The sequence below is a fragment of the Stegodyphus dumicola genome, chromosome 10 (genome assembly GCF_044657685.1).
Source record: "Stegodyphus dumicola isolate Sdum_Otavi_A_Nest chromosome 10, ASM4465768v1".
In the NCBI taxonomy this organism is placed as follows: domain Eukaryota; kingdom Metazoa; phylum Arthropoda; class Arachnida; order Araneae; family Eresidae; genus Stegodyphus; species Stegodyphus dumicola.
The window spans coordinates 112,540,101-112,564,533 of NC_140777.1; the positions used below are offsets into that span (position 1 = coordinate 112,540,101).

At 31.6% G+C, this 24,433-nt stretch overlaps 1 protein-coding gene across 1 annotated transcript in view; it reads right to left on the reverse strand.

Annotated features, from left to right (window-relative positions):
* S1P (membrane-bound transcription factor site-1 protease) overlaps positions 1-24,433 on the reverse strand; it is a 137,890-nt gene that overhangs the window by 89,654 nt on the left and 23,803 nt on the right. The window contains exons 5-12 of the mRNA XM_035375649.2: positions 21,495-21,610; positions 20,845-20,962; positions 9,679-9,789; positions 6,376-6,485; positions 6,086-6,202; positions 2,473-2,540; positions 2,154-2,256; positions 368-444 (exon numbers count right to left, since the gene is read on the reverse strand). Coding sequence (XP_035231540.1) covers positions 368-444; positions 2,154-2,256; positions 2,473-2,540; positions 6,086-6,202; positions 6,376-6,485; positions 9,679-9,789; positions 20,845-20,962; positions 21,495-21,610 — 820 coding nt within the window. The remainder of the gene's footprint in view (positions 1-367; positions 445-2,153; positions 2,257-2,472; positions 2,541-6,085; positions 6,203-6,375; positions 6,486-9,678; positions 9,790-20,844; positions 20,963-21,494; positions 21,611-24,433) is intronic.

The window sequence follows — 24,433 nt, forward strand, 5'->3', positions numbered from 1 at the left end:
ACGCTTATGTACAAGACATTTGGCCACAAATTAGATTAAAATTTGAAAATATAACACTGATTTTTGTTGTTTGACTTCTGAATTAGTATTTTTTCAGCGTGTTATTGTATCTTAATAAGAAACAATAACAACAACAATTAAAATAAATAAATAAAACACCACTATAGAAACGTAAAATATACATTCAGAAAAGATTCAGATTTTTACAGTATTACAACATACATTATTTACAGCAAAATATATGCACAAAATTTAGAAAACAATGTTTATACTATAAATTCAGCACTTCCTGTAACAATTTATACATTATTTAAAGTTTAATTATGAAAACAGACAAGATAAAAGAAAGAATGGGAATTTATCATACTTAATGCTTGAGCCACGAACAGCTGATCCATAAGTTACAATGTCAGGTTTTACCCTGCCATAACCAGCAGGAAGCTCCTGTAAAACAGCATTTGTTACAATATTATAATTCATATAAGCTTAAGCTACAGAATGTTGTCTTAAAATAAAATACAGAAATTACCAAGAATTTTACAAAATTCTTAACAAATGGCTACAATTACGGAAGGCATCTGAGAGAAACTACACTTATAAATAAAGCTTGAACCAAATCTATGAAATATAAAAGAACAAAATTCTCCTCATTTTCCAGAAAGATAAAAAGTATTCAAACTAAATAATATTAATTTAATAATGAAAAATGTTAAAATGCACTTAAATGTCTATATATTTATTACAGAAGTTTTTAACCACACAGGATTCCCTCCTGTGGGAATTTCATAGGGTCAGGAAGGGGAATTCAGTTAGTCTTTTATTTAGCTGTTAAAGATTTAGTCTTACTTTATGAATATAAAAATGGGTATTTCATACAAGTTTGTGGTATTTATCATCTATTATTCTAAACTCTTTCATTTTTTATTTATAAAATACATTAAAAAAATCTAAATTTAAATAAATGTTCATGTATTTGAGTTTGAGAAAGGAACTGGAGGGGAATGATTAGTAATGGGGAAAGGGTACATGGGGCAAAAAAGATTGAGTACCACTGACATATTACATTTTATTGTGATAAAAATAAAATATACAAAGATAAAAAAACTGACAGAAATATAAATTTTTCCATAAAGCTCATAATACATGAAACTATGTTAAAAACTTTTTAGTATTAGATTGTTTTACCGAACACAGTAAAGGATTAATTTACAAGTCAAACAACAATCAGCACTATATTTGAAAACTTTTACAGGACTAGTTTCGATGGTTTTACCAAACCATCATCCTTAGCTGTCAAAACCAATGATGGTTCGGTAAAACCATCGAAACTAGTCCTGTAAAAATTTGCAAATATAGAAAAATTGAAGAATCATAAATGACACTGGGATGATGCACATATGACAAAAATTGCTGGCATAAACATTTTCAAACAAAAGCATTGTAAAGGACCGATAACAACACAAGAGAGGAGAGGGGGGAACTTTTATTGGAATTACAAGTTTTCAACATGTACAACGTTTCTATCTCCTTGTAACTTATCAGTTTCATGAGCGCCATGATCACCAACTTCACTCCGATGGATTTCTGGTTCTAGGGTTATCTGAAATCTAAGATGTACTCATCAAATCGAAGACATCTGTGAGAACTGAAAGATGACATAAAACCTGAAGTTATACTGATTCCTTCTGCAATTGTTATATTCATTTGCTCAACAATTTCCTACCTAATTGATGTCAACAATTTCCTACATGCAATCCATTGTCATCTACCAAGGTCAGCATGTTGAAAAATCGTAATTTCAATAAAAGTTCCCTCCCTCTTCTTTTTTGGTGTTGTTGTTAGTGCTATACAATGCTTTTCTTTGCAAATGCTTTGTGTCAGCAATTTTCATCATACATATATTGTTCCAATGACATTTTTGGTTTTTCAATGCACTGATCAATTTGCACAGAAAAAAAGTGGTTGTTATTTGAAAATCTTAAAAGTTTTTCTCTGTAACCATAACCAAGAAAGCTCTATTGTTCTAAATCATCACATTCTCGAGTGATTATCTTGAAATAACAATATCTGAAACAATATTTTTCTTTCTACCACATTACTGAGATAAAATTATTAGTTTTAAAAATTTTAATCAAAACAGCTCAAAATATTACCCAAGTAGTCATTCCTCTTGATGAAAAGCGAGCTATTTGATCTTCAAAATTTATACCTCCAACACCAATAACATCCATTTGATCAGCAGGATTATTTAATGTCCTAAAAATTACATAATTTTAGCTAGTAATTCCAAATAACATGTATTATGTTTAGCATACTTCAAGTTTCAAATGTACAGAGTTGCTGTAACTTGCAATCACTGAAGGTTCAAAAAGTCCATTACACTAAGAAATAAGAAACACACACTAGTTGCAAACTAGAAACACACCAAAAGCTGCAAAACATAATGTGGCGAAATTGTCAAATTTTTCTTACCCATACAGAGGGCCATCATTTCCAATAGCAGATACCATGATGACATTATTAGCAGTAAGTTCCCAAACCTATAATAGTTTATGTTAATTAATAATGTTTAAAATTTGTTTTTAATATGTAAAACAAAAAAAAATTAAATAGACATTCATATACATAACAAACAAAAATGCAGAAATGTATCATAGATCAATAATGCAGTTCCTACAATGGGATGCTAGACATTCAGATTGAAATTGCAATAACTGGTAATAAACATGATAATAGTTTCATCATTAAAACAAGTAGATTTTACAATTTTGCAAAGCTTTCACAGGCTGCAGAATCTACATTAAGAACCTTGAAAAAATTTTACATAAAAAGATTACTATTTAAACATTTATCCATGAACTTTTGTCATTATTCTTTTATTATAAATTTTTGCTTGCTTTCTCCTCTGTTCTAAATGCACTTTATTTGGTATTCTTCTGTTTTCAGAACCGGATTCAGAAATGTATTTGTGTAGCTATGCATGTACCTATGGATGTATATCATACGTACATGTATATAGGCTTACATAAACACATACATCCATAGGCACATACATACATACATACATACATTTCTGAATCCGGTTCTGATAACAGAAATGTACCCTTTATTTAATAAAAAATGATTTTTCATTACATTAACAATGATGGAAACTGAGGGCTGTGTTCATCACTGAGTCCAGTAAATGGCTACCATTTCTCTACAAATATTCTTATAGTCAGACGATCTTTATTTTAGCTGGAGCAAATCAACTGTACTGTTCCATAATGCATGCAAATCCACAACAGCTACAGAAGCAAATCAACTGGCTATATGTCATAATGCATGCAACTCCACAGCAGCTCCCTGACAGTTGTTTTTTTCACCAAGTTATCCGGTGACATACTACAGTCCCCATTATCCCTACTTGATCTCTATGATTTTGTTCTTGCGAGATCACATAAAGGGGAGTGCATCTCAATGAAATCTCACGGATTAAATTTGAAAAAGTGACACAAATGTTTACTGAGGAAATCATTCAAATTCCAATAGACATTTTACAGCGTACTGGTCAAAATATTTCCTTCTGTATGCACAGAAAAATTGAATGAAAAAGAATTTATAGGTTACTCTGAACCTTCTTTATTTATAGTAGATGGCAGCTCAACACAAACCAGTCCATATATTTTAGCCATGTTTAGTTTTTTAAAACCCTCATTTTTCAAAGAAATCTTCCAAAATTTTTTAGGGTATAAAAGGAATTGTTTGAAAAGAAATATCCATGTTATTTTTTTGGCTGCATGCCAATCTCCTTATTCTATATTAGTTTTAAATTTTTATCTTGACATCTTGCCTAAAATCAAACGGCGAACCCTAGGTGTGCCCAGACCGGGCTCACCGATAATCTAGGACTACTGAGAGTCTGTATTCTTTGTTTCTCTGCATCTCATCGGTCAGTTCATTGACAACAATGCTCGTTTCAGCACTCTTTTTGAAACTCTATTCAGTCAACTGCCCACTTTGGGCACACCCACAGAATTAAACGAATTAAGTGCTATCTTCACAAAATTTTACTTGTGTACTCCTCTAGGCCTAATTAGACTGCCTACCTTATATATATATATATATATATATATATATATATAAACTCCAACTTTAAAAGGTAGCCTCTGGAAAGGGTTAAAGGAACGTTTTGCAGGAATGATGGCCATTTACTGAACACATTCTTCAACACATAAAACCATCCATCTGTTCAGTGGTATGCATTTAAGCAAGTACTCCGTCTATACTGTTCATTATCCTGATTAAATTTCTTTCAACTTTGTATGTTCTCTTCTTATCTTTATTTCAAAATTTTTCCTCTTTTTGAGACAGTTGACATGTGATAACAAGTCACCAACTCGGTGTTCTAATAAGGGGAGCGTAACAAAAGTCCCAAAAGTCAAACCCGCATTCTTCATTTGAATACATATGTTTGGGAATCTGTTTTAAGGTTTAAAACTCTAGTTTGGATTTTTGCAGAGAATTACTTAATGGTGTATTTGTTGCTTAAATTCTTATAAAGGCAGTACTAAAACTATTTAAATATGAAAACAATTGGCCAATTATAAATTAATTAAAAATGAAAGCCCCCCCCCAAAAAAAACCTGAAATTTATGCTTTTATTTGATATCTGAGAAAATATTTAATTCTTGTGAAAACTCAGAAAAGCCCCCAAAATTCATAAAAATAATTTCAAAAATTGATGCCACAATGAAACTAGTTCCTCTACCAATGAATAGCATCATAAGCTGTATATTCATTATGTTGAATGAGAAACTTAAGAGGAATATGGCAACAATAATCCTGAAATCTCTATTATATAGTCAAGAATCTGTATGTATGTATGCATATTTCTCGCACTGTGAAGAAATGGTGCCACCTAGAACCACCAAATATTAAACACATGTAATTTTAAAATTAAATGTGCGCACCTTTAAACCCAAATTTTAAATCTGCTTTTTATTTATTTTATGCTTCATGCAAATTTACAGAAATTCTGATTAACAAAGTCAGTGATTTAAAAGTAATTATATTGTTATAAATTTTGTATTTACTTAGATATTTTTAGTAGAATTATGATTAAAGTTGTTTTATTTCCCCGTGCAATACAGAGTGCGAGACATTTTTAAGAGAAAGCTATGCTGGTAAAGTAAAAGTACAAGAGCACATGCATTTAACATTGAATAAAAGTTTATCTCCATAACTTATATTTAATTTGAATAAATATAATTGACTACTATGTTAGCTGTGACCATAATTCTACTCTTTTTGCTTTCCAGAAATTGCTAGGACTGTCTCACGCAGCTTAGTTAAAAAGCTATAAAAGCTGGAGAGAAACATCTCAGCTCAGTGGTTGTTTAGATTGCTGTTGATTGTAGCGAATTTGTGGTGAAATCGGATTAGCTTTCTTTTCGCCTTGGATTACGTTCTATTCAACATTTTAGTAGTTTAAAATATAGCTACTGTTTATATTGTGTGACATCGTACGAGTATCTCTGAGGAATAATCCAGCATTTTGTTATATTTCTTGGGATTAGAATAAATTTTATTAACTTTTTATTGGACTTGTGCATTCAATCTATTACACACCTGTAGGCACGCAATAATATTGCCACTCAAAAAAGCATAAAATATTTGTGTTTCAAATTAAATCAGAAAACTCAACAATTTAAAAGAAATGTTGCCACTTCCAAAGTATAAGATATTTGTCTTTGTAATTTAATCAACAAACTCCGTGATTAACAAGAAGTGTGTTGCCACTGCCCAAAATAAAACATTTTGGGTTTCTAGGTGTCAGTGAGTTGCCATTCACCAAAGCATAACATATTTTATTTTCCTTTCAAATTTACTTTGTTTAATATTGATTAATAAACTGAGCAATTTAAAGCAATAAATGTAATTAATTATCTTTGTTACAAAATTATATATTTTTTCTATTTTATAATAACTATTATAGGTTGCTTGGCATGTAAGTGGCTAGTTACTTAAAAAAGACAGTACATTGGCTCACAATACATGAAAAATTTAAAAAATTTTTTTTTAAAAACTGCATGCAGTTACAAACCTTATCTACAAAAGGATGATCCATGAAATCTGGGCCTCCTATACTTAAATTCAGAACATTAATCTTCTTCAAAATAGCATAATTAAAAGCGTCTAGAAACCAGGATGTATATGATACCTATGAAGAATTTTGAATAATTTATGATTAATTAGGTATCTTCATATAATAACAGGAATTATGAATGAATTTTGTTTCACATGCATTTCAAATAATTGCAAAGTAATGAACAACAAAACATTAAAAGCTTGTCCAACATTCAATAAAACAAAATAAGTAAATTTAAAAATTACCTGGTTATTAGTAAATACTCTGTAAATATGAAGTTCTGAGTCAGGGGCAAAACCCAAGCATTCTCGATTACTGGCAATCACACCTGCAACAAATGTTCCATGGCCAAGTCCTGAAAATTTTAAAATATTGATTTAAAAAGCAAAACAAAAATCCTATCAAATGCACACAATTTAAAATGAATAAAAAGGTAATTATTAACAATCATTTTGCAGTTTAAACAAATTGTGCCCTTTAAATATATAAAAATAATGTCAACACATAGTTCTATGCAGATTAACTTATTCATTTCATAACTGCTCAGAGAGAATTTAAAATAACTTTTACTATTTTTGCTACTGTCAAACTGAAATGCCTTATTATTTAAATATATTTCATACATTTCATGAGGTAAGTCTCTAGAAAAGCAATTTCAGATTGACTGTGATTCAAATATTAAAGACCAGAAGGGAGATCATAAAGCTCAATTTTACAAATAATAACTTTTGAGTTTCACTTAAGTTACAAAGAATAAAAGTAATAATTTAAAAATATATAATGAAATTCTGTGAATTCTATTATATCTCAGTTATGGATGTGCTTATTTATCATTAGGCATCAAGGATCTCAGGTGATGTCACCAAACAAGGGGTTCAAATGGTTAGTTATAAAAAGTAAAGGAATTTTATTTTCATTCAAATCAGGATGGTAGGACAGAAGAGAAATCCCTTAATACTTATTTTAAATTAATTATAACAGCTGTACAGTTTGTGAAATTTTAAATCACCACGCAAATTTTATTTTGCTTAAAATACCATTTTTACTTGATTTTTTGCAAAACAAAGTTAGATAGGAAAATGAGTTTAGTCCATAACACTTTATTAAAAGAACCCCATTATTTGAATTACAGCTATTCTACATTCTTTTCCATCGATTTATAAATTTATTGAATATCTTGTAGGAAACTTATATATTTTGTAAAGCGTCATTTTCAATTTTGGCACTTTGATTTTTGAAAATCTGAAATGAAATACTTATATTTATAGACTAGTTTTGATAATATTAATATTGATTAAGCTTTTATTCAGTATTGTAAAACATGCCTCAAATATAATTTATGCATAATTATAATACAAAAATTTATTATCTGATAATTAAATAAAATGTTAAAAACTTTTCAGATAACTTCAATCATTGAATAATTTCATTATATTTTTCAGTTTGCAATCAAAAAGCTGTAACAATTAAGTTTGGGATTATTTAAATTCTCTTGTAGTTTCTATCAAATAATTAATAGAAAGTAAAGAGAATATCAGTATCCTATATAATAATACTAATTCATACTAATGGAAAGTTGCAGTTATTTAACATTTGACAATAACTTCTTCAGTTTACATCTTGAAATAATTCTATTACTAATAATTATTATTAACTTATTAATTTATTAAGCTATTAAAACATATGTTATAATTAAATATTTCAACATAATATCACTGCATATGATAAAAATACGTCTTTACAAAAGTATTCAGTAAAATAAAACTAAAGTTTAAAAAGAGAACTAGATTCATAATCATGTTGCTTGCAATCACATAAAATATGATGAAATCTATTGTTCTAAATGTTTCAAATAAAATATAAGTTATTATTCTTCTTATTCTGCATTGCAGAAACAATGAAACACATAATAAATATTAAGAATTGTATCCATAATCTATGGTCAAAATTAAATTTCATGAATAAAGGCAGCATTACACAAAAACAAGAATTTCTAAAAATTTTTATTAAAGGAAATAATATTTCATTTCTTATTTTAGTTAATTAAGGGTCATAGAATTTTCAGATTTTATAAATCAATATTAATATAGCATATATGAAAAATGTAAAGGAGTAATTTTGTTAACTTTTTATATATAGTTAAAATTTTCACAGTGCTGACACCTAATCAATATGCAGATGTCTAATTAGGTCAGTAGTTTTTCAGAGACACTTATCTTAAAATAAACAAATAACTTCACATCAGTGAGACTGTATAGTGGAATTATATTTTTTGAACTTCTGATTTACCAACAACAGGTTTTCACAAATTATCATTTAAGTTTTAACCCTCAGACTGCTCAATTTGTGGACCAAAATCTCTTCAAAAATTGTGTATTTTTTATTTTGAATATTTTAAATTTATATATATTGGAGAATTGAAAAATGCATTTTTTCTTTTTAGAAAATATTTTTTATATAGATTTTTATCATGAGAACTAAGTTGCCAGAAAAACCAATTTCAGATGTTATCTCCAAAAAAAAAAATATTTTTTAATAAATTTCAGTTGAATTACAGTTAATTTCTATTCATTGGATACGATAAAAAAAGTAAAATTTAAGAAAATTTAATGCACTATGGAAAAAATAGCTTAAAAACGCAGTTTAGTATGATAGAGTTCAAGTTTATTGAATCATGGTCAGAGTCATCGTTATTTGAGGAGCAGTTCGAAAAATCTATATCACTATCATAATCGCTATCAAAACTAAAATCGCTTTTAGAATCTAATAAGTCATCACGAATATACTCTCTGTCAATCGCTGAACATTTTCTAGCAGCTATTTCTGTAAGAAAAAAGTGGCAAAAAGCGAAGTTTGAGAGGTAATACCACGTGCCTTCAAATGCCGCAAGTTAGTGGACAACTAATGATATCTGTTGGCCAAAAAGGAAAGTAAATGTCTAATACTGTATATAATTTATTTCAATGGGTTAAAAAAAGGGGGGCATGCACTCCTCAATAAAAGGAGAAAAACACATGCCCGCAGAAATCGCGGGATGAGCAGATTTTGTGACATTTGAGTTGCCCGTGGAAATCGCGGGATGAGCAGCCAGAGGGTTAAAAAAGTTTAATGCTCTCCCCCCCCCCAAATTTCCAATTTTACATGGTATTTTTTCAGTTCATACAAGTCAAAAGAAATCATGAGAATCATAAATGAAAACTTTATCACTGGCAAACCCACATACAGTTTATACTTTGAGTTTTTGCAGCTAATTATCATAAAGTATGGACAGTGCAAAAGATATTTGATATATCTAGTTAATGCAATAACTGTCAACCTGGAGAGGAGAAATTCTTATCCTTCCATCAGAGTAAGCTTTCAGTACTTCTGTTACGCATGCCTCTATTTATTTATAAAAATGAAAAATCATAATAATTTAACATGAAATAACCTTGTTCTTGAAGTATACCTACTCTTTAAATTAGAAAGAAAAACATAATTTTTGTAATTATACACCATTATTCTAAAATAATATAATTAGATCACAAAAAAGTAAAAACTACAATTACCATCATCAAGTGTTTTTTCATTTGTCCAGTTTGTCCTCTCTTTGATTTTTTTAAAATGCGGATGATTTTTTACCAGACCTGTATCAAAAACAGCAACTTTGACTCCAGCTCCTATAAAGGAATGTTTTTAAAAGTTACACTTTGAAAAACTTAACTACATGCACAGTAAAAATATTAAAGTTTAAATCAACATAAGTGATTTGATTAATTAAACATAACATAACAACTAAAATTACATAAACAATAAATTGTAACAGAAATTTATGTTTTTGCATTTATTAACTGCACTTAGAAAATTTGAGAACATCACTACATATAATATACATTTGTTAATACATTTTGAAGGCAATGGGTTGTTTGGCTGGTTACAAAATAGAAATAATGCTAACCAAATATTAATTCCAAATAAGTTATCAGATTAAGATTATACTATTTATAAATCCAACAGTTTGGAAATAACAAATATAACCTGAATTTGTCTTGATAAAAGCCAGAAATCACAAAAGAGTGATACCATGAATACTAAATAACTTCACTGGAAACTGTAAATGATTTATAAACAGCATAATGAATATGTGTATATGTAATCATCTAAGCATTTATACTTTGCAAAAAAAAGGGGGGGGAACAGTTCTATATCTCCCGTTCTACTGGGCCAATTGAAGAAATTCAACTTGCATTTTTCATGTCTAGAAAGTGCGACTTAGGATATGTATTAGATTTATATATAACATCATTCTAATATAGGTATTTTGACACAAAATCGAACTTTTTCTGAAATGACATGCCAATTTTTTTCCATATTTCGATTCAAAGACTCAAATTATGCCAAACTGCCAAGTTTTGTACAAATAGCACAAATAGTTTTTAAAAAATCTCAAAATTTTAGCTCCTCAGTGTTAATTGAATTTGATAATACCTCTTTTTTTTTTTTTTTTTTGACAAGACCGCATTTGTTGAGATGCTTGGCCAGATAAGCATGTCCGGTAACAATTTGAATTACCTGGCGTTAGTTCTACTAAGGTGTATGATTTTACCTGATAAGTTAAGTGCACTGAACACCAATTTAGAATGAACACAGTCGATGCCTACAACTGTGAAAGGATTACTTTGGACTACACGATCTCTTGGTAACTGACCCGTTAACTGTTTGGCAGGTTTCCCTGTAAACTTTTTAACACACCAGGCAAGTGTTAATAACTTTCTTTGCTAATTGTCTTCCTTTAGGTATCCAAAATTTTTTCTGACTTTGGACAATGTTGCCATGACTCCTGAATGGAATACTTCTATGTGTTCACAAAATATCACTAATTCAATGAACTTCGTCTTCAGCAGTATAATGGGATGTTTTTCATCAACTATTAATTCTGCTTGTTCCAAACGACCTCTGACAAGCAAAATACCTCTACTGCCCAGATATGGTGCTAAACTGCAAAGCTTCGAATCTGGTGTTATTAGATTATTCCTCTCTAGTTGTTGAATATCTGAAAAATAATTCTCTCTCTGGACTTGTTTTATCCAGTACTCCTTAATTTCTTGGATCTCTAATACAGTAAGAGGACCTTCTTCACAGGTACATTTTCTTATCTTGGCAACAAACTGCTTTACCCAAGCTGTAACTCTCAACAATTTTTCCAGACTGCTAAATTTGGTAATGCTTAACACAGTTTCTCCTTCAGGAACCGTCACCTGAACATAAGTGCTTAAACATTCCAAATTTTGAATATTAGTTTCTACTTTAAACTTCTGTTCAGGCCATTGATCTTCAGAATTTTTCAACCATGATGGGACATGCCATCAATTACTATCTTTCACCAATGCACTTGCTGTTTCACCACGAGTTAATTTATCTGCTGGGTTTTCCGACCCTGGACAATATTTCCACTTATCAGGCAAAGTACAGTCTTGCATTTGTGCAACTCTATTTGACACAAACTACTTCCACTCACGTGCTGACCCCTTTATCTACCACAAGCAAATTTCTGAGTTCGTCCACAGAACTAATTTATGTACCAAATCCTGAAACATTTTCAATAAATATTTCCCTAACCTAGCTGCAACTACAGCCCCCATCAATTCCAACCTAAGGAGGGACAACTTTTTTAATGGAGCTCTCCTACTCTTTGACATCATAAACTACATATATACCTCTCCTCTCTCATTCTTATATCTTAAATATGCCATCGCTCCATATGCCACTACTGGAGCATCACTGAAAATATGAATTTCAACCGAATGACCTTTACTTAGAACTTCTGTAAAGTAGTACCTCTCTATTTTCAATGCGTTTAATTCCTCAATTTCAGCACACCACTTTATCCATTTGCACCGTAACTCCTTTGGCAACTCTGAATCCCACTCCAAACCTCTCTCCCATATTTCCAGCATAAGTTTCTTAATTCGCACCACAAATGGAGAAATAAATCCGAATGGGTCAAACACCTTAACTGCTGTGCTTAACACTGACCTTTTACTATTTCTCAACGATTCTAAAATACTCAACAATGATGTCACATCTACTCTCAAACCATCCTCTTCTAAGTTCCACACCAAGCCTAACACTTTCAACTTACTATCTCTCTCAAACCTACTTTCTTCACACGACCCTTTCTGAACCCACAAGTCATACAACTCTTTAGAATTAGTGTTTAGCTTTCTCAAATTGAAACTCGCATCTTTCAAAACAGATACCGCCTCTGATGAAAGACTGAAAGCTGACTCTACACTTTCTCCTCCATAACACAAATCATCTGCATACAGTGAGCTATTTAACATCTCGACACAGTTTTTGTTTGTTTCTGCATATTTCTTTAAATGATATTTGATCGTTGCACTCAATTAAAATGGTGAAGAATTGCATCCAAATAATACTCTATTCATTTGCATACTTTTAAATTCCTTACTGTCATTATCCGGATACCACAGAAATTTTAAATATTGTCTATCTTACCTTGCTATCCCAATCATCAAAAATGCCTTTTTTATGTCACCGCATAATCCTATTTTAAATTTTCAAAAAGCAAGAATGATATCCAAAATATTTGGATTTAGGTTTGGGCCCTTTTCTGAGCAATCGTTTAACGATAGCTTGCCTCTTTCGCAACTGCTGCAATTAAATACCATTCGAACTTGAGTGTTTTTTTTCTTTCCAGACAACTGCTCGGAATGGCATAAAGTATCCCTCTCTCGTATCCCCACATTCTTGAATAATGTTGTTTTGTGTCGGAAATTTAATTATTTCCATAAACTTACTTTTTAACTCTCGTTCGAACTGCCTTTTTGTCAAATCAAAATTATTTTCCAAATGCTCCGGACTTCTATTTCACAACAAGCGAGCCTCGTACCCGCCCCCCCCATCTACATATTTCAAATACTCTTCAAATTGTTTAATTATTCCCTCATTGCCAGAACTCCTTTCTGATGCGCTCTCAGAAATTCCTAGACTTTCAATCTCCCAAAGCTAACGAATCTGTTCTGATATTTTCAATTCTTCCGCATCAATTTGTATCAATAAACCAGTGGAGTCTGACCCTAAACCTAGCTTTTTAACATAAACATAATGTAACAACAGTGGCACTTCCTTCTTATGAATAGAAGGAAAAGAGCTTAGGCAATGTTGCCCATTGTTCTTCCACCATTTGATCATTTAAGACAAAGATTTTAAATGGTAATTCCCGTGAAAGGTAAATAATAAATAAGTAGATAAGATCCCAAACTGACACCAAATATATAGTATCAGCAAAAGATCCCATCCCTAAATTCAGGGTGTTGGTTAAATCGTTAAAACTTCCAATTGGATGAAGAGTCAATTCAATCCCTCCCAAACCACCAAACACAAACTCTTGACCAAACAAGGGTGCGATGGCGAGTCTTAAAAAAAATTAATTAAATAAGGAGGACAGAGGTACTTTCTTAAGCCAAGTGGCCAGGTGGTGTATAAGGATTTGATATCTATTTCCAAATTATATTCCAAAACACAGCTATGTGAGGGAGATCCCTGCATAGGATCTTTTATGCAAAGAAAAAAAAAAGAAAAAAGAAAAGAAAAAAAAAAGGGGGGGGGACTTGCAGGGCATCTCAACAATGCTTGTTTCTTGTGGTTTCAAATTCACCTTACCTGTAGGTGTTTAGTATACATCAGGAACCCTATTATGACAGATAGCGCTTTGAATAGAAGGCCCTGATCGAAGCTGATATAGGGAAACCCAAGGAATTCGTTTCTAGAGACAGAAAACACCAGACATTGTCCCAGGAAGTGAAAAGGTGTTTCCTCTTCTTCTCCACAAGCTGGGCAGAGAGGAGATTCGACAAGACCGCATTTGTTGAGATGCTTGGCCAGATAAGCATGTCCGGTAACAATTTGAATTACCTGGCATTAGTTCTACTAAGGTGTATGAGTTTACCTGATAAGTTAAGTGCACTGAACACCAATTTAGAATGAACACAGTCTGGTAGTTTAGACCATATATCATCATGTTTTCCTTTATCCAGCTTCTTACTTCTTTTTTAACAGTTTGATATGAAACTGGGTAAAGTGGTTCTGAGCCAGACATGGGTAGTTGCAAAGCATCTTCAGCTACTTTATCAGCTAGTTCATTTCCAGCAAAATCACAATAACCAGGGACCCAAACTAAACTAATGGTGTTATGGGCCTGTTATGGGGGGGGCACGTCGCAGCGTGCAATGAACTGGAAGTTGATCTGTCAGCACTATCCTTACCTTCAGGGCAGATGTTTTTATTTTATTCAGCTTATAATTCCTTGGTAAATGTAGTATTTCATCTCGATGTATTCCGTCTTTGATATGAGTTAAATCAAATTCCTCATCATTATAAATATCACGAGTACACATCAAATAGTTTTCTGGTTGCAATTTTCTAATTTTGACTATGCGTAATGTATGCTTTATGCATGCGTGCGTTGAAAGAAATGTTTAATAAAGTAAACAAATAAATATTAAGTTTTTTTTTTGTAAATTTTGATGCCCTTTAGGTCATAATTGCTCTTTATTTCATAAATTACGGTTTAATATTTTTAATGTTATAATTTCTGCATGCCATCTTACCAGATTTAACCTGATAATCTATAATCCGGAATCGCTGAAGTCCCGACGAGTCCGGATTAAAGACTTTTGACTGTAGTACATTTGTGGCAGTTTGTGTCTTTTCTTTTATATGGGTGATCCATGTGAGTTTACTGTCCAGGTAACATCCTAGGTATTTAATGCATTCTTTACGTCTACTGGTTACCCAGATACAAATCTGTCGGTTTCCATTTCCTTTTCCACGTGAAAACTATAACCTCTAATTTTTCAGCAGAGAAAGATAGGTCATTTGTTTCACCCCAGTGTGATACTTTATTCAAGATTTGCTGCACTTGATTGTGTAGGGTTCCAATATCGAAACCCTGTAGTAACACGAAAAGGTCATCTGCATAAGCCTGTGACAGGTTGGGTTCCTCCTGTAGAAGTACTAAGAGTGAGTCAACTATCAGGTTCCACAGGAACGGAGAAAGAATATCACCCTGTGGACACCCTTTATCCCTCTTTACTTCACAGTTAGTGAGACTTATGCAGATATTCATGTTTTTAATCATAAAGATGATCCATCTAGTAATCATAGGGTGAATATGACTTCCAATAAGGGCATTGTGTATTTTCTTCAAGGCGATGTTATCAAAGGCTCCTATAATATCCAACAGAATCCCAATGGCAAAGTGTCTGTCTATAATTGTTTTTTCTATTCTTCACACCAGTTGGTGTAGGGCCGACTCAGTGGAGAAGCCAGGCCTAAAACTGTGTTGGTCAAAGCCAAAAATATGGTTCAGATTATTATCTGACTGCAGGTGCCAGAAAATCAATCACTCCAATAGGTTAAGCTGGAAGGATGTTAACGTAATCTTTCTAAATGAGTTTGGTTTCTCATATGTATCCTTTCCTGGTTTGGGAAGAAACACACCTTGTGAAGTTCTCTACACCTTAGGAACATATCCTAAAACCAAGCTGGATTCGAATATGTCCCTGAGAACGTGTCCAAAATTGGGTAAATATCATCGTTCCCTGGAGATTTAAAGGAAAGAAATACATCTTGGGTCGCTTTAGCCTTTTCAAAGTTCACTACTGTTTTAGCAAAATCCAAATCTAATGGACTATGAAGGAGTTCCAATAGGTTTTCCTGGTCAGAGGTTACACTTGTGTCCCCCAGATGAAAATTAAACATGGTCAAAAGTGTATCCAAAGGGTTCATAGCATAACTGCCAACTGGTCGCATAACCAATGAGAGTTGAGACTCCTGAGACCTCTTAAGAATCTTATGTACTCTGGCAGTCTCATGGTAGGAAGAATATCTGTGCAGAAGGATTTCAATGAGTTTTATTTAGTTTTCCTGATTTCACTTTTAAATTTCCTTTGTAGGATTTTAAAGTTAGACCAGCTAACTTCAGATTTATTTCTGACTGCTTTCCCATGAGCTCTCCAAATCTCTAGGCGGAGGCTTTCAAGCTCATTGATCCACCAGACTCTCTTGCTAGAAGAGAAACCTAGCTTCTTACTCTCTCCTCCCACTCTAGCACTCAACATCCAACCAAATATCCATTAATGCAATACTAAATAATCCGTCAAACAATGTGTTTTCCCCGTTGAGATGCAGTTCAAATAACCATTCCCAATTAAAATTTGTATCTCTGCCACTTCACTTTCGCAGCTGTCAGATAAATCAAATCCTTCTTGGCAGAGCTTGTTTATGATTTCTCGAGATGGCCTGGGTAATGCATTGGAACATAAAGTTTTTACTTCGAGTGCTTCGATGATTAGAGTAAACCCATGCTTATTTTTTAATGTGTTTTTTCCTTTTAAAGTCTTGTACTAGCGGATTCGAAGATGCAAATGTATGAATTCTTAATCTTTCTTTACCAATAGTTGGTAAACTTGCTTTTCTGGAAATAGACTGACAAACATAAGTTTTTTGGAAGCTGAGTCGCACAACAGCCTTACAAATGTGGAATTATTTCCAACTAGTTGGCCTCTCAATGTTTGATAATAAATCACGTCATCAGGAATTTGCTTGCTCAATGTTTTAAGAAATAGTGAACTGATGCTTGTCTCTTTTACAGAGCCGGCATCATTCTTTATGGACTTATTTTCTTGCATATTTGCATCACACAGGCTCTCTAAATGCGACATAGATTTTCAAATATTACATTTAACCCACTTCGCCTTACAAAATGGTTTTTTGTGATCTTTTGTTAAACAGTATTTGCACTTAAATTGATCATATAACACATTGTGTTTCTCTGAAATACTTAAGTTGCAGTCTTTTGAGAGGTGAGATTTAAGACAAAAGTCACACATATAATTTTTGACTAATGTATTAAGTGTTGCCGCTGATGCCATTTTCTTTTTAATTGGAGCAACACTCTTATGATAGTTGTCAGTATGTCTTTCGCTTGTTATCGAAAGTGTTTGTTGTTTAAGACCCAGAGTTAATGATTTTTCGCACGCTTCTACTTCTCTCTATAGAAACAACAATAAATCTTCACTGTTGACTCTGTGCCGACCTTTTGCTCCCTGCTAAATTGTAACACTAAATCTTGCAGTATATACTTATATAAAATAGGAAGTAATAAATTGCCATAAGAATTAAAATTAATATCTAATTTTTCTAAACTTCTTGTTTGAACTGTTATTTCATCATATAGTTTTCTTAAACTGGATACATCACTTGAACGACGTACTGGCTCCAAAGCTAGGAGAACGTTCATATGCAAACTAATATTTCTTTTTTCTCCAAATCTGTCAGTTAAAATTTTAATGGCCTTTTTACAGATTTTCTCCTTTTAATGGCAAACCGCTTATAGCTTTTGCAGCTGAACCGGTGAGTAAAGATCTTAAATAGTTAAATTTCTCATCTTGAAATGTACTGTTTTTGTGAATGGCAGCTTTATACTGAGCCCAAAATTCAGTAAACTTACACGAATCGCCGCTGAAAGTTTCTAAGGTAATGCGAGGTAATTTAGTATTATAATAAGTTTTGATTTCCAAAACTTGTGACGTTGTTCCAGTTTTACTCCCATTTTGAATATATCTATCGACTTTCAATTTACATCTAATAATTGATTTGCTGTATTCTAAACAATGTTCTACCTCTATCTCTAGTTCTTGGACAGTGCTTTGAGCATTAATAACTTCATCATATTTTAACAAGTTAGTTTCACTCTCAATTAACACTGAAAGCAATTCCTGCAACAGTTCTAGGTTCAGATTCTTGTTTTGCAATTCCTCTTCTAATTTCCTTATTAATTTTTTTAGACTGGTACAAATCAAACATCTAATTTTTCTATTTCTCTGTAACGTTTCTTCAAAACTCATTTTCAAAGATAAATTGCATGCAGATAAAAATGAAATGACTCACCTTTTAGCCTGATGCTACCAAATCTTTTGTGAAATAACTTGTTTAATATTCCATTATCAGTGGTTCTTGTAATATATTGGCTCAAATAAAGACACTTTCCTTTAACTAAATCTACTTAATGAAGAGAAGACTATGTACAAGTATTATGTACAGATTACAGGATATCTAGTTTATACCACTTTCAACCACTCTGATCAATCTATCAACTCTCTCTGGTAAAACTCTTAATTAGCTAAACATACAGGCGGCACAGAGTCCTCTATCTCTTTTTTCTACATATATAAAAGGAAGAGTCTGTCTGCGTTAATAGACCCAGGGCTACGAAATTTGGTACATAGGTTCATCTAGACAAGAGCTAGTGCACTTCAAAGCGATTTTGTCAAAATTCAAATTAGTTTTTTGTTTTTGATGAACTCGAATCAAATCAGTAATTCTATCTCATTGTATCAGCAACAATGGCACACAGGCATTGTTGCTGATATATCACTGTTGCCATTGTTGCTGGTATTAGCACTGTCACCACTCAGAAAAATGAGGGCAATAATTCTGTGAAGTTTTTAAATTTAATGCTTCTCTTGGATATTGGACATTTGTCGAGAGAAGGCAATAGATGTTGGTTAATTTATTTATTAGGATAATTAGTATTTGTATTAAGGGATACTGCTTATTTCATTGTAAATTTTTAATATGTAATATATTTTTATTATTTATTTATTTATTTATTTTTTTGATAAATTTGTTTTGCAGAGTGAAATTTTGCACAGTTTTTAAATGTAATGTTTGGTGTTCCCTTTAGACATTTTTCCAGTATATTTAAGCCAGATGAAGGCTGGCTTTGTAGCAGCTAGTATTTTATGAAATTTTTAACATCATCTTAAAATAGATGTATTTCTAGGCACACCTGCAAATAATTAGAGCTTTTTATTAAAAAGTCTCTAAGATATACATGACTTTACATATTGGCACATTTTAAAATTTGGCTTTAAAAAATATATATATGTCATAATATTAAAAGCACAAGGAAAAGACGGAGCAGTGTCAATGCTTGATTAGATCCATATTGAAGAAGAATTTTGATTGCATAGTATTTAAAGAACTTGGCAGTCGAGGCAGTTTTAATTCCATTTTTATTTCCAATTGATATTTGTGGCCACAATCACTTGGCACTCTAGTCACGCCTTTCCACAGAAGATTTACATTTTTGATATTGTTGGGATAGAAAGCAAGCCAGCGAAATTACATTTTAGCACGGTAGAGAGCAAAAGCTGAAGTGCGTAGTTATGAAAGATGGAAGCACGCGAAGAGAAAAGTTTTGGTTTAGAAGGACAGTTTCAGTTCTTAATTATTACCTCATCAGAGTTGCGCGGGCCATAGAGTGATCTAGAAATGACGCAATGCAGAGAAGTTATTACGATTTTAGAATAGAGAGGAAGAATTAATGTTTTTAGTTATATTATAATTCTGATTCATACAATTTATCTTACATATATATATATATATAATAACGCCAAATGTGGTTTAAGCACTTTGTTAAAATTATTTGAAAGTAGGAACAATGACTTTTTTCCGCTCGGCCACAATGAAAAAAGGAAAGGAAAATAGGTTGCTATAAATAAGAAGTTTGCCGAGTGAATTATTCTTGGCACAAACTGAAAAAAAAAGTGCCATAATAAAGTTTTGAATTTCTCCATAAATTTCACACCAAATTTTACATTTCTCCATAAATTTTGCACAAAATTTTACAAAATTTAATATTTAGGCATAATTTCAATCGTAGAATTAAAATACAAAAAACAAATTGGCATGTCATTTCAGAAAAAAATCCGATTTTGTGTCAAAATACCTATGTTAGAATAATTCTATTTATAAATCTAATATATATATACTAAGTTGCACTTTTGAGACATGAAAAACGCATTTTGAATTTCGTCAATCAGCCCAGTTGAACGGGAGTTACAGAACTGTCCCATTTTCTTTGTGCAGTGTACATGCAAATGGCATGCTCAAAATTTTATGCAAGGTATGTAATTTTGGGGGCTTGTTGTTAGACCAGAAGACTGTAATTCTAAATGAAAGTAATTCCAATTCTGAAAATTAACAGAAATGCATAAAACTGTTTTGTGATGAAGCAATTCTCTCTCTCTCTCTCTCTTTTTTTTTTTTTTTTTACATAATCATAAAAATTTAAATTAGTTCACACTGTAATTTTTATTCAACTCTCTAAATTGTAATTATTTAAAAATGAAAAATTCAAATGAAAAGCAATTAAGTTATAGAAATTTCTAAAGAAATAAATAAGAATATTAAAATCTGAAGTAATTCTGAATAGTAAAAACTTTACATACATATTTATATGTTGAAACACTAGAATTCCATTAAAATGCTGCAAAATCTACTACAATTGCAAGTACTTTCTTTACCCTGAAATATTTAATTCATTTGCCAGATATCATTTTTGCTTATTTTGAAATCAAATAGCTCTATTTCATTTACTACTCTTTAAATTTTAATGCTCAGGAGATATAAACATTAGAATTTTAATGCAAAGGAAAATATACCTTTAGCAAGTCAATGAAAAAAAAAAGTGTGCTTTTAAAATTTTAATAGAACAAAATGAAAATTTTTCAAATTTTGCTTAACCTATTATTCCACTAAACCTATTATTATCTATGTTATTAGTCATACATAAATCACAATAATTAAATAAAAATCTTCAGTAGTTAATACATGCAATAAGAAGTTTTAATAAAAAAACAAACCTCTTATTCCTATGTTCCATAATACATCAGCTTGTAATGTACTTGTAATCTGCCGAGGAAGAGCACGCATAAGGCGCCTACGAACAAATTTTCCAGCTGATTCCCAAAATGAAGAACCCTACATTCAAAACAAATTTACTTATTTACTTTAATAACAATATGCTCACTTTAAACCTTTATCAATTGTAGACTCACGATAAGAAGTTTCATATTAATTTTTAAATCAATAAATCTCAAAATACGAATAATAAAAAACTTAAATTACTCAATAAATTATCATATGTACAGATTTAGATTTACACAATAAATTTAACAACAAATTGGGCAAAATTCCAAAATTAAAATTTATAAAGAATCATATTTGTACACAGTAAATTTTTTTATATTTCGGCAGCAAATTTAATTTCAAGAATTAAAGAAAATATAAAACATTTTCTTCTCAATTTATTGTTTACCAAATTTATTTAAGAAAATATTTTAGCCAAGATTATTAAATTACACTTGAAACATATACCTGTATACTGTGGTGTTAAATGCTGAAGTTAGTTTGCAAAACATGTATGAAAACATGGTATTTTTTCACAGAAATGTTTTACAAATTAAAACTACATTTAACTTTATTTGTAGTGTAAAATATACTGCATTCTCACCAGTGAAAGACTTGACCTCTCTGATAGAAGACGAGAAGAATACCATTTCTGAAAGTGCTGACAAGACTCATTACCTTTATTTCTAATTGCATCCTCATCCCACAAAGCCGATTTTCCTAGAAATATTCAAAATAAATATACGACACATATGCAAAGTAAGTTAATATATAAAAAAATGTGCTAAAAAAGAAAAAAAAAAAGAATGAGTTTTTTTTTAATTAAGTTTATTTAAAAAATGTTCACAAGATAGACTAGCAGATAAGAAAAACAAAATCTGAGAATTTCATAATTATACTAAAAATGATTTCAGAATAAAATTAAATCCGAAATATTTAAATTATTGCCACAATGAAATGACAGAATTCTTCTAAACGTGCTAAAATGTGCGTATTGAAATATAAAGTTGGAAGAAATTAAATTATAGTCGGTCTTTGTACAACATTTGCTCTACTTGATGATTAAAAAAAAGAAAAGATATGCAGGTTGATAAAAAGTTACAAACATGATAAAAATGATAAAAAAAAAAGATTAACAGAAAGTATCCAAATAATCAGCAATTTCTGTAACATAATATGAAAGTAAATACATATGCCAGAAATTAAAATTTTTCTTTAATTCCAAATACTGGCATAAAATTTTTATGAAATTTAAACAGAAGTTATGAATTCATTTGCAATAACACCATCAAGTTTGTTACTTGGTAAGCACTTGTCATAAGACAAGAGTGTATTACATTAAATACAGATAGCAAAATTACATTTTGTAATTAAATGTCAAAATTCTGTAAAATTTAGTTCATCAATAGTACACACACATGAAGACAATTTTCTACAGACAGTATTGTTACGAAATGTACAGGCTTGGGGAGATGTCTTCCCCGCAAAGCAGTTTTAGGGTTGCCATAAAATGGCAAAAGAAGGCAGGGTTGCCACATTTGGCGAGAAATCACCCACTTGGTGACAAAATTGGCAATATACCACGGACGGATGGAGAACCTTCTGGAAGGAATTCTTACTGGTTTAGCCCAGAATGTTCTCGAACACAAGCCGAAAGCTATATAAACCCTGCTGGTCTGCAGTCAGTAGTATGTGCCTCGTTTAGCGAGCTCATAGTCAGTTATTGACAGAGTGCCTCGTCAAAAGAAAAAAAGTTAAGTCTCGAGTTTGACAGTCCGTGTGGAGTGGTTCAAGTTGACAGCCGGGCAGTGAGTGCCGAGTGGGTCGTTGAGGTCACTGAAGGTGTCTCTTAGTGTATCGCGGTTGGTGCATCGTCGAGAGAGCGTGTTGAGCTCTGGAAACGACTGAACCGAAGAGTCAGAAGCTGTGCGCTGAGTGCATTGCAAGTTTAGCGTGGAGAGTCTCGAGAGTACGTGGAGTTCCGAGAACGATCAAGCAGAGTCGGGAGCTGTACTCTGGTGCTCTTCAGTGAAGCTACCTCTACTGTTATTGCGTGACAGTGTAAAGGCTGTGTCGCTGATTGTTCCAGCATGTCTATAGTAGATCTTCGACGACTGTAAAACGTGACTTTGAAGCTGTCCTGATTAATATTGGCTAAATAAAGTGTGTTTCTATATTCCATCAAGTGCTGTCGTCGTTATTCACTACAAATCCATACGAACCCCATACGACCGTGAAGGAAGAAAATAACGTAACAACTGGTGTCAGAAAGAAAAACACAACAGTATCTTTCCAACTCCAAATTAATAAATACACTATTTCCATGCTGAAACACAGTCAGTTTAAAAATAGTTCTAACAAAATTTTCATTAATGTATGTGTAAAGATCGTGACTTGTAAAGATCATGACTTGTGAAGATCGTGACTTAAAGAGAACGTGAAATATAAATAATAGGACAAGAACTTGCATTTTACGGTGTGGCAACAAGAAGAGGATTCGAAAGATTTTTATATATATTTTTGTTTTAGAGAGTGGAAGATTTTTAGTATTTTTTAATAGTTGTAAGAGTTTTGAACTGTAGTAATTAAGAGTTAAAAATTTTAATAGTTTAGAGCTGCTGCATTTATTTTTTTGGTTCTGTTCTAAAATTCAAATAAAAGTATTTTGTTCATTCTGAAAATTTAGCTTTGTTCTTCCTACAAGATTCAATATTCATTATATTTGAAATAAGGAAGGGATCTTTACTGGTGCAGTCGACAGGATCGGGATTTCACCGCATATAATTACGAACCAAAATAACTCAGGTGAGAGCTCAATTTACCTTGTAAACGTAAAATAATTAATTAAGATTATGAAAAGCTAATTATTATTTCCGTCATGGAATCTTAGTTTATTTACTTGTCAAAGTAATGAATACGCCAGTGTTCAAATGTAATTTCGTTTGACTTGCCAGAGTATTAAGTATTAATTCCACTGATTGATTTTCGTGCCGAATAAAATTAAATTCATTGTGAATTATATTTGAATAGAAAATAAGAGAGAATTTTTTTTTTTTTTTTTAAACTAAGAGTCTATTGGCTGAATAAAATCGAGACATGGCTTTTATGGGACGTGGGAAAAAAGAGGATTTGCTAGTTTTAGCTGCTGAATTAGAAATTCAAGTAGATCCAAGTATGAAAATCGTGGCGATAAAAAATGAAATTATTCAAAGTGATGCATATGATGAAGCATTTGCTAAAGAAGTGTTTTTAACGATTATTGAAGAGAGGAAAAGAAAAGAAGAGGAACAGCGAAGAAAGGAGAAAGAAGAGATTGAGGAACAGCGAAGAAAGGAAAAAGAAGAGATTGAGGAACAGCGAAGAAAGGAGAAAGAAGAATTAGAAGCACAACAGAAAAGAGAGCAAATGGAGTTTGAATTGAGGAAACTCGAAATTGAATCTCGTGTTCGACTAACACAAACTCCACCAACAAATGAAAATGGACATCATAATTTTGATTTAATTAAGCTTATTCCCAAATTCAATTTAAGACACGATGATATT